General features: G+C 41.4%; 1 protein-coding gene across 2 annotated transcripts in view; it reads right to left on the minus strand.

Moving 5' to 3' along the window:
- Positions 1 to 317: 317 nt before the first annotated feature.
- Positions 318 to 13,525, minus strand: part of RNF145 (ring finger protein 145) — a 46,164-nt gene continuing 32,956 nt past the window's right edge. For both annotated transcript variants that reach the window (XM_010579002.1, XM_010579000.1), the window contains exons 6-11: positions 11,717 to 11,892; positions 7,796 to 7,936; positions 6,242 to 6,424; positions 4,179 to 4,326; positions 3,133 to 3,489; positions 318 to 1,968 (exon numbers count right to left, since the gene is read on the minus strand). In XM_010579002.1, the coding sequence (XP_010577304.1) occupies positions 1,525 to 1,968; positions 3,133 to 3,489; positions 4,179 to 4,326; positions 6,242 to 6,424; positions 7,796 to 7,936; positions 11,717 to 11,892 (1,449 nt within the window). In that variant the 3' untranslated portion in view covers positions 318 to 1,524. The remainder of the gene's footprint in view (positions 1,969 to 3,132; positions 3,490 to 4,178; positions 4,327 to 6,241; positions 6,425 to 7,795; positions 7,937 to 11,716; positions 11,893 to 13,525) is intronic.

The raw sequence follows: 13,525 nt of genomic DNA on the forward strand, positions 1-13,525 counted from the left end.
AGCACTCCATGACAGCGCTGCCCAGAAATTCCCCATTTCCTGCCTCCACAGACTTTTAAGTGTGGCTAGAATGGAAGCAGTCTAAATTATGTAGTGCCTACGTGTTCTGCTGTTGTTCTGCTTTGCCCATGATCGGGCAGCAAGGACCAGAGGCAGCCAGGAGGTACCACCAACGACACAGAGTGGAAATGGGGGAGAGCATGTGCATCAGAAGTTCCACTGATCTCCAAGGGGAACAGAAAGCTACTATTGCAGAAGAGCCTCTCAACATACTTAATTCATGGAATTTCAGTACAAGAATCACATAACCAGGTGTAAAAATCTTCAAATGTAATTTATTAAGACATTCAGCTATGTCTGTCAGTCTACATCCAAATTTACTACTAAAAATAAAATAGTATCACATTTCACATTAGGAATACCAACTTTGAAAAACACTTGAGTCAAGCCTATCGTATAAATAAGTGACTAATTTCTCTTCATATCAAAATTCACATAAAAAAATTTGCCTGCCCCCTACTCCCACCTATTTCCCCACCCCAGTCCCTAGTTCTACTTGAAGCCATGATGCATGTAAAAATTTAAGTATGGACATGTCCTTGTCAAAGAAAAAAGGTGCAAACCTATTAACAGCTTTAAAAGTGGCATTTGCGGAGTCTGATCATACACAATAATGTACTCATTCCCAAAGTGCAAATATTGCCAGAGTTTAATACTGTTTTAATTCAGCTGCAAGAATTAAACATTACACAGCACAGTACTGCAAGGCCTCTATCTGTGCCCTAAAACTCATCCCACTTTCCTCCTGCACATGGTAGCAGAGGTCAAAGTGTTCATTAGAGCTTTAGTTTACTTCATGCAGCCCAGACTGTGCCCATTATTAGCAAAAGTTTCATATACATCAAAATATTGAAGACTCTGTCATAAAAGTCAAGAGTCACTATAGATTACATGAATTCAAATGCAATTGCCCCACCAAGAACACCCAAAGCATACACATGACGTATTAAGAGTGCTTCCATCTTCTAGTACAATCACTGCTGCTGTATCTTTGATTTTTTGCTTACGTGCCATAAAAAAGTTTTGTCAGCAACCGAAGCTGCACCTCGGTCAGAGACTAGCAACTCACTGCATTTAACACCTCTCAGGTACCCTGGGACACGGCCGTCTGCGATACCCTCTTCCTGATCAAAACAAAAGCTAGCGTTCTGTCCGCCTGTCTACAACTTCTCACAGACCTCTCGTTCCTCTTATCCCTCACCTCGTCTTGAAAACACTCTTTCACTGCAATTTATTTCCAGACATCCTTCCTATGCCCACAGTTCAGAGAGCTTCTGGAGTCATTTCTACTACATCTCACTGGAGTTACCACTACCAAGCAGCCCATAAAAATCAGCATGGGAGATTACATTTTGACCAGCATTAATAGCTAAACTTCTTTCACAGCTGTGGAAGGACAGGTTTTCTTCTGAGTCAAACTTGGATCTCTGAAATGTGTTTGTTCCCGCGTCATCCTTTGTCACCTTAGAGCTCGACACAAACCCTCGGATCTCGAGCAGGGCACACCTCTGGGGCTGCAATTAGTTCTGCAGCACAAGCTGCTCCCTGGCTGGCCTCACATGGGCTTGTGTCATTGTCCAGGCTTTGAGACCCCTCCATCTCAGCAGAGGCCTCCAGGCCGTCCTGTCCAACAGCAGGCTGTCCACTGCTCTTGCTAGGGCTGTCTTTCATATTTGGCCCATTGTCATGTTCAACACCAGGGGGCTCAGCTGCATCTCCAGGTCTCGTATTTTGCTCTGCACTAGGATTTGGCTGTTGAACTGGCTCTGGTCCCAGTCCTGGTAGCTGTGAAGGGCTCTTAAGTTGGCAGTGGCACAGAGGGCAGGTTTCCTGCACATACAGCCATTTCTTAAGACAACCCGCATGAAAAAAATGGCTACATGGTGTGATCACAGCAGTTTTCATATCCTGAAAGACACAAAAAAACAAAGATCATATTATTTGTAATCCCATTTCTCTTCTCTCACCCCATACATCTAATGGGTCCACTAGACAGAGGAGACAGAAGCAGTCCGCAGGCAAGTAAGAGAATGTTCCTTCCTTCATACCAACAAGCCTCCGCATTCAAATACACACAAAATTCAAACACAAGCCAGGTCTGGCTGTTGATATTACAGGGATCAGCAATTAGGCAAAAAGCTTTGTTTGTAAGGTATTATTACAGTTAAATAAAAACTTTTGTAGAATGACAGTCACAGGATTAGTTGGTTTAAGAAACAATTGTGCAAGTCAAAACCAGCACCCCTACAGATGCAACATGTAACAGCAGCAAACCAGAAATGAAGTAACACCCTAACTATTGTCAGCTCAGAGCCACATATTACCAGTCTGGTGTTTCAAACACTGTCATGCAACCTGGCACCAGTAGTTTTACCCTTCAAAGAATTTGAATCAAATTAGGAGTCCAAATCAGTGCACTCCAACTGCACACTACTACTCTTAGGGTATTTCACCATCATAAAGAACTACAATTTCTATCCAAGAGAAAGATACTTTGGACCTACAGGTGCAGTAAAGATATTACTTTCAGCATTAATTTCTAAGGTCCTTACATCTGCTGGCTTACATTAGAAAGACCCTTAACCTTTTGATAATTAGGTTTCTGTTATAAAACTGGCATTGCACGTGTAGTAGAAATAGATAGCAATGTCTGCAGAGACTGAGCTGCTTCTATGGAATAATAACACATCAGCTACTGAGTACACATTGTCTTTCACTAACAAAATCTTCCACTAATAAAAAGGGCACATTTGCTATTACTATTGAGACCAGCTCAACCCAAACATGAGAGGTTTTAAAGAAGCTCAAGGACGCAGTTTGTTGTGTAACGGGAGAAAAAAGAATGAAAATTTAAACATATTCAAACTATCTCTTTATTCATAAAAACTATCTCAGTGACAGCACTCCAAATCAATTTACATAAAGCAGAAAACTGGTTATTTCAAGTAACTTACTGAGCACAGTATTACTCATTAAACATAATTCAAGTAACTTATTTTACTACTTGCAGACTGAACTTGACAGTCTAGAGGTATTTCAATTCAAGTCCATCTTCTGAGACTCCATTCTTACCTGGTAGCAGATGGCACAGATATCATTGTGTTGCTCCAACTGCTCTTTTGTGGCTACGGGCAGTGATTTTATCTTATTTACAGCATCTCTTCGAAGCAGGAAACTTTTCCACCCCAATTGGGCCCGCAGCCACACATTGTAATAGGAGTGAATGAAGATGATCACAGAACCCATCACAGTCCATTCACCAAAGATTGTTTCTGAGACACCGTATGCCACCACACAGAGAGCAACGAGGAATTCCAGCAGCCGGTACGTGCCATTTACATAATAAATCACATCATCCATATTTTCTACTGGTTCTTTTCTGAACTCCTCCACCATAAACAAAACATAAATGAAGAGTGTCCCAAGCACCTGTAACACAGAGCAAGACCAAGAGCTCAGCATTCAATTCTGAACTGGCACTTAAGTCATTCAGCATTGTCCATCAAGCTCTGTATGCACAATGTTCCCAAATCAGACAGAGGGCAGGCAAGCCCCAAAGTAGTAAAATTGCTGCTGAAATTCAAGACAAATAGAAGTCACTCTTTCTTGCAAAGCATTTAAGCTTGTTCCCAAGTACTTCTCTGAGTCCAGAACATAGCAGAGTTGATTAAACAAAAGTGCTGAGCATTATGAGAGGCAATTTTAGAAATGTAATAATTAAAAAAACCCCAAGTTATAACAAATACTTATAGTAGAAAACATTTCCTGTATTTACACTACGTTGTTTTGAACATCAAATTGCTTTCAAAGAGCCATAGCTAAATAACAATACTTAAAGTACTCTGGGGAAAAAAACCCTTTTTACTATGATAGTTATGGCCTCAAAAGCCTTCTGGCTTTACAATTTGCAATAGACTTCCATTCACTTATGTTCTCAGCCCACCCCTAGGAGCTCCTTAGATTTAGATACAGGATAAAGAAAGAGATTTTCTATCGTATCTTGTACTTCTGCCCTTCTACCATCCCTGTTCTTTTATCATCATATATTTCACCCCCTAGAGTAACAGGATCACAGCTAATGCAGGGCTTCACAGTTACTACAGGGCTAACATTCTTACCTGAAGAGAGGTTAGAATACTGCTGGAGATAATGATCAACAGCCAGAAATCCATGTGGAAAAACTGACAAATCATGTAGGCCATGTACGCAGGGAACACGAGTAAGAACAAACAGAGGCTGACTGCTCGGAAGTGCTTCCACAGACTCCTGCAACCAACACAATAGGTTTTTATTTTTTAAGTCAGATTTGAGTGTCAGAATAAAAATAGGCTGACTGCTGGATGTAGGCACGTTAGATGTTTGCTCAAGGCCTTAACTTGTTGAAAGGAGCTTCTATTTTACTTGGACACAGTCTCATTCCCAGCATGCACTTCTACAACACCTACACTATGAAGAGTTCCCTCTCATCTGACTTCTGCTGTTTTCAATACAAAGACAAAAAATTCACCTACAGTAATTGTCATAATGGGTCAAGTCAGTGGTTAGACAAATTAAGTACCTGAGATACTGAATGTTTTAGATGAAAGCTCATTAAAATAAAGAAAATTATTAAATAAGCATGTAACTGTTTGTACACTTTTCTATATAGACACAGTTCTCCCAGATTATATACTTATTACAACTCTTCTATGTCTCTTTGCTAATATGCATGGGGCAAAGGTACTTCCTTTCATCACCAGATTTAACCCTTCTGCCTTTAGAAGTATATTCTCCCATTTAGGGATCACAAAGGAAGAAACGTAGCAGGACTTGAACATCCATCTCTGCCAGTCCTTACTCTGCTCCTATCTTTTACTTCTTCCTAACCTCCTCCTCAACCTAAACACACCATCAATCTTTTTACACCCACCCATTTGTGAAGGCTTTCAGAGTATCTCTAGTAATTTACTATACTACCTCTACATATTCCTCAGTTTGTATTTTAACCTTATTTAGCTCTGGAAATGAGGTACAGAAAAAGTGAAAGTATTGGGGGGACAGGACAGCAGCAGAAACCAGCTAATTTAATACAGTCTGAAGAAACATCAGAATGCTACTAGGAGGTCTGCAACTCTGTGTCTGTGGGTGAGAAAGAAAGGGAGAGCTGAAATGGAATTTATGCTGATCCTAGTTGATTTAGAACTGCCTGGGAGATTTGGCAGAAGAGAGTTAAAACTTGCTATCACCACAGACTGCTTGTTTAAGCTGGGCAGATGCTCATATCCTGGCTCTACTCCCTTTTCCTCTGTTAGTATATTTGAAGTTAACATTGCTGCAGGCAGAACACGCTGGCTACAAGTAGCCTCTAAGCTAAACAAACTCTCTACACATAAATAAACCTTCTCTTTTGTTTTTTCACTTACAGGTTACAGAAAGGGAAAAGACACAAGCAATTAACAAAGATACAAACAGATTAATACAAGAACACCAGATACCAATACAGCTCTTCAAAACAAAAATTAAACTTAATGACAGTCCCACATGATCAGAACATCTGGTATGCTAATGCAAGCCTTCCACCTCTTATTTTCTGCCAGTAAACCCTACCATTTTGGGATCACAGCCTCACAAAAAAGTAGGTTTTAGAATATCTAACACAAGGTCACTCATAGAAACTTCCCATCTTCAATGGCTGAGATCACTGCATTAGAGGGAAACCTACCCCACTGCAGAGGAGGTTAAGCAAAACGATTCTGCAAATCCACACAATGGAGTGTGGGTGGGGAGAGCACAGGCACTGGAGTCCTGGATTTGGTTAACTGAGACCACAGTGCACTGACACTCTTCCTAGTGAGAAAAAACACTCAACAGTGTAATATTCAGAGTGGGCAGCCAGCAGCTGCAGAACAGCATGGTCTTGCACAGGCTGGATGGACACAGTCCTGAGCAGGAGCAGGTGACCGAAGTCACCCGTTTGACAGCATGCAGCATGATGAACAGTATTACCGTGTGCCCTTGAGGGAGTAGGATAGAGAGGGAAAAACTAGAGAATTTAGACTAGAAAAACAACTCTGCGTACAAAAAAAAAAAAACAGGGTAACTTTACAAGATACTAAAAATCCAAATAAGGCCATCAATTACTAGTTTATCACCTCCTAAAACAGCACTGAGTAACTTTCAGTTTAGGAAACCAGTCTCTTACTTGTCCCTTGAGGCTCCCAATGCCAAGACAATGGGATCAGCAATTTCCAGCATGGACTGAAGTATGGATGCCACCACAATGAAAAGAATAATACTGAGCAGGAATGCCCGATGCACAACTTGGAGCTCAATCAAACCTGTCTGCACAGCCAGGATGAGGAGTGTGACTCCTTCAGTCATTCCCCTGCAGATCAACACAGTCAAAAGAACAATCAGTCACATCTTTCTGTGTGTCAATGCTGGTTCAAAAATACATCTAGAAACACCAGGAAATAAACTGTCTGTTTCTGCCACAACCCTTCAAACATCAGTGGTTTTAGCTTTTACTGATGTCCCTCCTAAGGCTTTAACCAGAGAGGAATGTTTTCAGAAATGCTGTTGGGGGTTGGGAACTAGCAGATTTGAGAACCCTACTCCTGACTAGCAGCACGTGGGCTACATCCAGCCCAGCAGACACCACCCAGTGACAGAGTGCCCCCCAGCACAAACCATCTTAAGGACCCAGGTTGTATCTTAAGAGGAGGAACCCACCAGCTTCAGTGTTGCCTACACAAGCCTGAAACAGCCCTGCTATGTCTACACCTGGGCACCAGTCAGCCTCATTCCTAGATCACCATGAAGACCCTCTCCACCTCTTATATTACCCCATCACCACCCTCCTGTCTGTCCTTTGGCCCTAGGGAAACATCCTTGACTCAACACCTCACCCAGTACCCAGTTTAGGCAAATCAGCAGTTTAGGCATTTTTCAGTTTATTCTCTCTTTACCTACACCAAATACAGCTGTCCACTTCTTTTTGGCTTGGAACCTCAGACTGAATTTAATACCTCCAAGGAGCACAATTTGGCACCAGCATTTGACGCAGTTGAAGTACAGATCACCCAGCACTACATGCTTCCCCAAAAGATACTTTTATGTAGACTACGCCTGGGCAACTCCAATTTATACCATTTTTGCTTCCACATCTTGGAATCCAAAATGTAAAACATTCTTTTGCATATGGTCTGAACTTTCTATAGGGTTAAGGGCTGGAATAACTGAGGAAGGTAGTGTCATACCTAGGATCCCAGTTTCATATTAGACAAGTTGGGACAAGCGTTAAGAGAACGCAGTTTCTATACTTTGGCTATTTCCCATAGTAATTTACAGGCAATCCATACAATGCTATGTTTTAAGCCTCATAGGTTAGTCATGTTTCACACATGACTACAGGGTAAATGAGGAAATGGAAATATGAAGTGTTTATATTATCCAGGCATGTGAAAATTTTCCAGTGACTCATGAAAATGAAAGCACTAAGACAATCAAACTGTGCAATTATAAATCCCAGCTAACAGCCCTGAATTTGTTACAGAAACGAACCATCTCCCAACAAGTCTGTGACAAGCTGTATTTTCACCTCAAATCCTTGCAATGCATAGACTGGCATACAAAAAGCCTGTCAAAGATACCCAAGAGTTCCCAAGTTAAAAAATTGCAATGCAACCTGTATATTTCTATATAAATCCATTTTTGCCTGGTTCTTTTTAGATCCAAGGCACAACGAGGCACTTACCTGTTCATAGCAGGATCATTCATGAACGCTCGGTAACCCTGCAAGTAAAACTTGCAGAGAGTCAGAACTCCCAAAGCAACAAAAGAGACTGTGAAGACCAAGCCCAGCAGTGAGTATGGAGTGCTACAGCATTCGGCAATACTGGGAGGAGAGGGGAAAAGAAACAAAAAGAAAAGGTCCATCAATTAAAAGTAACGTGATGAGCTCTCCCCTTGTCCTGTTAACTGTGCAAGCTGGTTTTGAAGCAAAATTGGATTGGTTTAATGAAAATATTAAAAGCTCTACACCACCATGAAACCTCCTATCGAAAGATGAGACTTATTCTGTTCCTTCTTTCTGAGACAACTTCATCTTAGCTCCCCAGCTAATGCTGCTGTCGGGCTGGAGCTAGGGCTGTACTATGGTCCCCCTCCAGCGCTGTGCCACACGGTGGCACTGTCCTGCTTGCATGGGGTTTTCATAACCAAGTCAATTCGACAGCCACAATGCACCCAGGTTGCTTGCTGAAATTTCAGCCAGATACCAGAACGAGAGTTAAAGCAGATTAAGGCACTTTCCACTCAGATCCACAATAGTGCAAAAATCAAACTGATAAATATTATTGGGAGACTGGGGGCTTTTTGGTAGCATTCACATCAGGTTCAAGCAGAAAACATTGTCTTTCAAACGACTGAGCCACAAGCAGCACAATAAGACAGCAAAGAATATTCTCCCTCAGCAAGCTTCTTCCTCTCTTTTGCCACAGCAGTGAAGTCCCAAATATTGAGACCCCAGAATACATTTGATGATGCCGAGAACAGCTGCATTACTTCAACTCCCTCACCTTAGGGCTGCTCTTCCACTGATCCTGGCATTGCAATATTTGGAGCAGCCTAAGCCTCAGAACATACTTCGGCTTCTGAAACACAACACTGACAGAACAAGGGGAGTGCAGTGCAGTGTACCCACATGCCCCAACACTAGGTAAAGAACCAGCTGTCAGCCAGGGATTACACATCTGGAAATCCTCACATACATAATCCAAAGTAATACACTGACACCCCCACTCATTTAAAAAAAAAAAAAAATCTTTGCTTGTTCACCAGCATAGTAGTCTGGTGAGAGAAATTATGGTGGTCAAAAACATGTCATGCTCATTAACTGACTGAAGAGTGAACTAGTCCAGTGCTCTGACAAAAGAGTTTTGAGGAAGCATATGCTTCACGAATAAACAAAGCTCATCCAAGAGACATTTACTTTGTCTCTCTTAATAATTACTTTAATCAGAAATCTCCTTTGAAAGCAATTCACAGCAGAAAATGTTGATGTGTTTACATATACTATTTGCATTCTGGTAAGCCTTCAAATTCTGCCAGTCTATCAAATCAAGCAGGGCTGAAAAAGTTCCTGCCGGTCAAGGTAGTGAGAAACACAGTATTTAAAGCAGCTATTTCTGTAGGATATTTTAGGAACTCTAAGTTTTGCTTCAAAATAAACTATCAGAAATCAAGAATCCTGGCTTTTCTGCCTGATGCTCAGCTCTTTTTATGTCAGAGTAATTTTAGTACCCTTCTTAAACTTCCTTCCAGATGATCTACTATGCAAGGGTCCCAGAGGAGCTTAAAAGCTCAAATAGAAGCCTGGGGAGCTCTCAGTGTTATGCTTATGTGTCAAGCACAAGTTCATAAATTGTCCCAAAGAGATGAACTCTTCAAGGCTTCTCAAAAACCACAGCAGTTACATACTTACCCAAAAGAGTTTTGAGAGGAGCAGCAAGGACAATGAAAGCTACAGAACAGTTTTTAAACAGCAAACATGCAAGCAAGAGTTTTCCAGTCTGAGAAGAACAGACCTATGCTACTCTGGATTTTAAAGAAAAGAACTGTTTGGTCTTTCACCCCCCCTTCCTCCAATACATGAATTGAGGGCATTGAATGAAACTACATGGATTCAGACAATCAAAATGGAGTTTTCATCATACAGACCAAGTTATGCTGTGAAACTCCTTGCCTCGGGATCTTTCAAATGACACAAGCATACATGGGTTCAAGGGCAAAAAGAACAAATTGATGGAAGAGAAGTCTTTTGAGGGTTACAGCCTGACAGCCGAAGTTAGATGTGGGCCTGGATGAGTACTAGGAAGCGCCCTGTTCGTCATACTACAGGTGGGCATCTCTCCAGGCACCCATTTACAGCCACTGCTGTAAAGCAGATCCTAGGGTAGATCAATATTTGGTCTGACCTAGTACAGCCACTCAGATGTTCTTATAAAAAAATCGGACACAGCTATTCTGCACACCCCAATTACTCTCACCTGAATTCCAGCCACACTATTTTAAGCAATCATTACACTTAAAGGGCACAGATGCAGAATTCACTCACTTTCATGGAAGAGCACATCCTTTCTTCCGTTTTGTTAAATGGCCAATACTACAGTATTAACTGGCCTGACAAGGTATTTCAGCTCCCTCTTAAGGGGTAAGAGGCTGTCAGTGGTACTATCTGAGTTTGTGTTCTTTAAGATGAATAAGCGTTTATTATTTTTCTACTGTGACAGGGCTGAAAACACTGAGAACATTTGCATAGTTTTTCTGTATTTTTCCAACTGCAGGAAGAACTTCAGAGATCAATTGGTATTCATTCACTCAGATCAAGCCAATGCAAGTCTGCAAAGCAAGTTCCCTGTTCTGCCATGAATAGGGGAAGTCTTTAACAGTTTGGTGTAGGAATAAACTCAACTTATTTACAAGGAAAAGGATAGCTTCCTCTACCTCTGCTAACTGCTAAATGCAGTACTCTATTGTAACAAAACTAAAATTGCAGCAGAGATGAACAGGAGGAAAATCTTCAGACACCAATGGTTTAGTTAACAACCAGGTAACATAGTGCTTTTACATAATACAGTGTGACACCGTAAGCAATTTTAACACTACATGCAATAAAATCCCTGGCATTTCTCCTAATGATAATGAATTTTGACAGCTCACACTATAGCACTATATATAGACACAGAGAGAGCCAAGAAAAAGCTAAGCAATTGGAAAGTCTGATTGGAAAACTGTACTGATGAGCAAGTTACTCAAACAAGTTGCTACCCAAACAGGAGAACTGATGATGTATGGTCCCTAAAGAGTATGTCCTGTTACCTGTGTGTTTAGACAACTATTACCTCTTTTCTCGCCATCCCAGTATTGCACTATCTAATTTGCCTAACCTACCTTCTGCAACACATCCAGTTCCTCTCTGCTCTACACTCCAGCTCCCTCTTGTGTGCTGTAATTTCTAGGTAAACAGCCAGCAAAGGCACACAGGGTCCAGTCAGAAGAATCCCTCAAATACTACCTTTCTCTCAATAAAAGCACTAACACAGTCCTCTCTCCTTTACCCTACAACCAGTTGTTACAAAGCTTTTGGGAACTTGGTATCTATAAGACCTTTATACCTTTGCCAAATTAACCACTGGGCTCAAAAGTTACTGTGGGAGCTGGCTACTTCAGCTGCTTGGATGAACTCAGGAAGGTGTCCCACACCCGAATAAAGCAGCAAGACAGAAAGGGCTCAAAAAGCAACACAATGAGTAATGTATCAGTTGGACTGAACTTCAGCTGAAATACCTCAGACTTAAAACCAATCTGTATACTGAGAACAACTTCTGGACTAAAGCTCTAACTATAGCTATTCCCTCATCAAAGAAATATTTTGCTTTCTTTGCGAAACTCCCACATTCTACTAATTCTGTCTGTTCTGAATGGAATCCATGCCTCTCTGAAGGACAAGCTTAACAGGGTTTACATACATGGTCGTTGCGATAAGGACAAATATTTATTAGGTATCCAAATGCAATAAAGCCAATCTACATATCTAGTCTTTTAAAGAGCACACGCATTCACTTCAGAAGACAGCCAAATCAGAAAACCGACTATTTGCAGACCAGTTAATTACCTTGTCAAGAAGAGGAAGAGGAGCCTCTCTCTTGAGGCAGGCTGGTCCCGTGTACTGAAATAGGAATAGATCTGGAGAGCAAATAAGACAAGCCAAAACACCATGAAAAGAACTGGGACGACCAGCTGGTTCCACAGAGACATTCCCAAAGCCAGGAGACCATACACCTCCACCACCTGGGCAAGACAGAAAAATGCAGTTTGTTATTGCTTCGCAGCACCTGTGGTTTGATAACAAAAAGGACAGTCAACAATATAGTCACAAGGAAGCTAAGGATAATTCACATGGCATTAGCTATCCCAAAGGAGAAGAGAAGGTACATCAAATTACAGTTTGACAAATTACCGCTGTCTGCCTTGAAGTAGGGACAAGTACCTGACTGTGCAGCAATCAGACCAGCTGAATGCCCCTTCCTGTGAATAACTGGCTTGGAGCTGCTGACTGCAGCCCACTTGCAGCCAGAGGGGTGAGGATGCATGCCTCCAGTTCATGCACAACCCTCTCATACCTTTTTGCCCAGCTTAAGTCACAGCAATGTTGTCTTCTGTGTAGCTATTGCCAAGTCACTGCACACACTACATACTGAAATACGAGCCACATCACTTCAGCACAGTACATCTGCTTTGCTGAACTGTTTTTAAAGGAAAAACTTAATACCTCAGACATTTTATATTTAAGTATCTCAAAAAGAACATGTACCAGACTTCTGACTGTTCCTAATCCACCAAGTGTTTTGAAATTTGTGCTTAAGAGTTTTTTCAGAAGACTGAAGCTCAAATTACTTCTTTTGTATTGCAAAGACTAAGTTACAATGCAGTCACTTCCAAGAAGCTGGAACTTCATATAGCTGGACTTAATACAAAAGGTCAAAAGGAAACCACTCATACTATTTCCTCATCACCTGCTTCCCACAATAACACACAATCCATAATGGCTAGCAAATTTTAGCAAATGCTAAAAAAGCTGCCTACTTAAGTCTTTCGTGACAAGCATGAGGGTATTACATTCGTGGGATGTATGTACTGTGGCCAATCGACAAGCAATACGCTGCTGGCAGGGATACAGTGCCAAGCTCCTGCTTTTAGCTTTGCACGCAGACTTGTGAAGGAAGCGCATCTGCCCTCAGGAGACTCCCTTGGCCTCTCCCTTGGCCTGGGACCAATGCAAGCAATCCTGTGCAGCTCCTGGCAGCATGCTCCACCACATTGGGAAAGGGTCATACTACACTCATAATGTAGATTCATAACTGTGAGGTATTTTTGGCATCAGCTGCAAGTAGGCAGCCAAGGTTCTGGACCTGCTTTTAAATTATACCATTAGCCACAGTCTGAAATACACACACACACACAAACCTGCCTTGGTCCACCTGTTACGGCTGTCTCAGGAAACACTCCTGGTGTTTAACATCCCAATATTCACTAAGTTTTGCCACTGATATCAAAACAGCAATCAAATCCAGCCTAAAATAGTAGTAAACTCACAAACACCAGGATGAAAGCATCATTGAAAACTAACTAGTGCACAAAGTTATAATGATGGAAATACAAGTAGGAAAATATTCAAGACAAAACAGCAATACCCTCCTCTGGAATAAGCATACTAAGCTTGATTTTTAGTGGAGTTGCAACCAGTCACAAGAACACACTATGAGCCAATGTATTTTTGTATTCTGTTTCAGGAACACAGGCAAAGAGCAGCAAGCTCTTTAAAAACAAAAAAATCCAGTTTTCCCATTGTCAATACAATGCAAAAATCACTCACACACAACTTTTCATTCCAACCCACTCTCGACTACATACATTTAGAAAA

This window comes from Haliaeetus leucocephalus, unplaced genomic scaffold (assembly GCF_000737465.1).
Source record: "Haliaeetus leucocephalus isolate CR32 unplaced genomic scaffold, Haliaeetus_leucocephalus-4.0 Scaffold656, whole genome shotgun sequence".
Taxonomy (NCBI): domain Eukaryota; kingdom Metazoa; phylum Chordata; class Aves; order Accipitriformes; family Accipitridae; genus Haliaeetus; species Haliaeetus leucocephalus.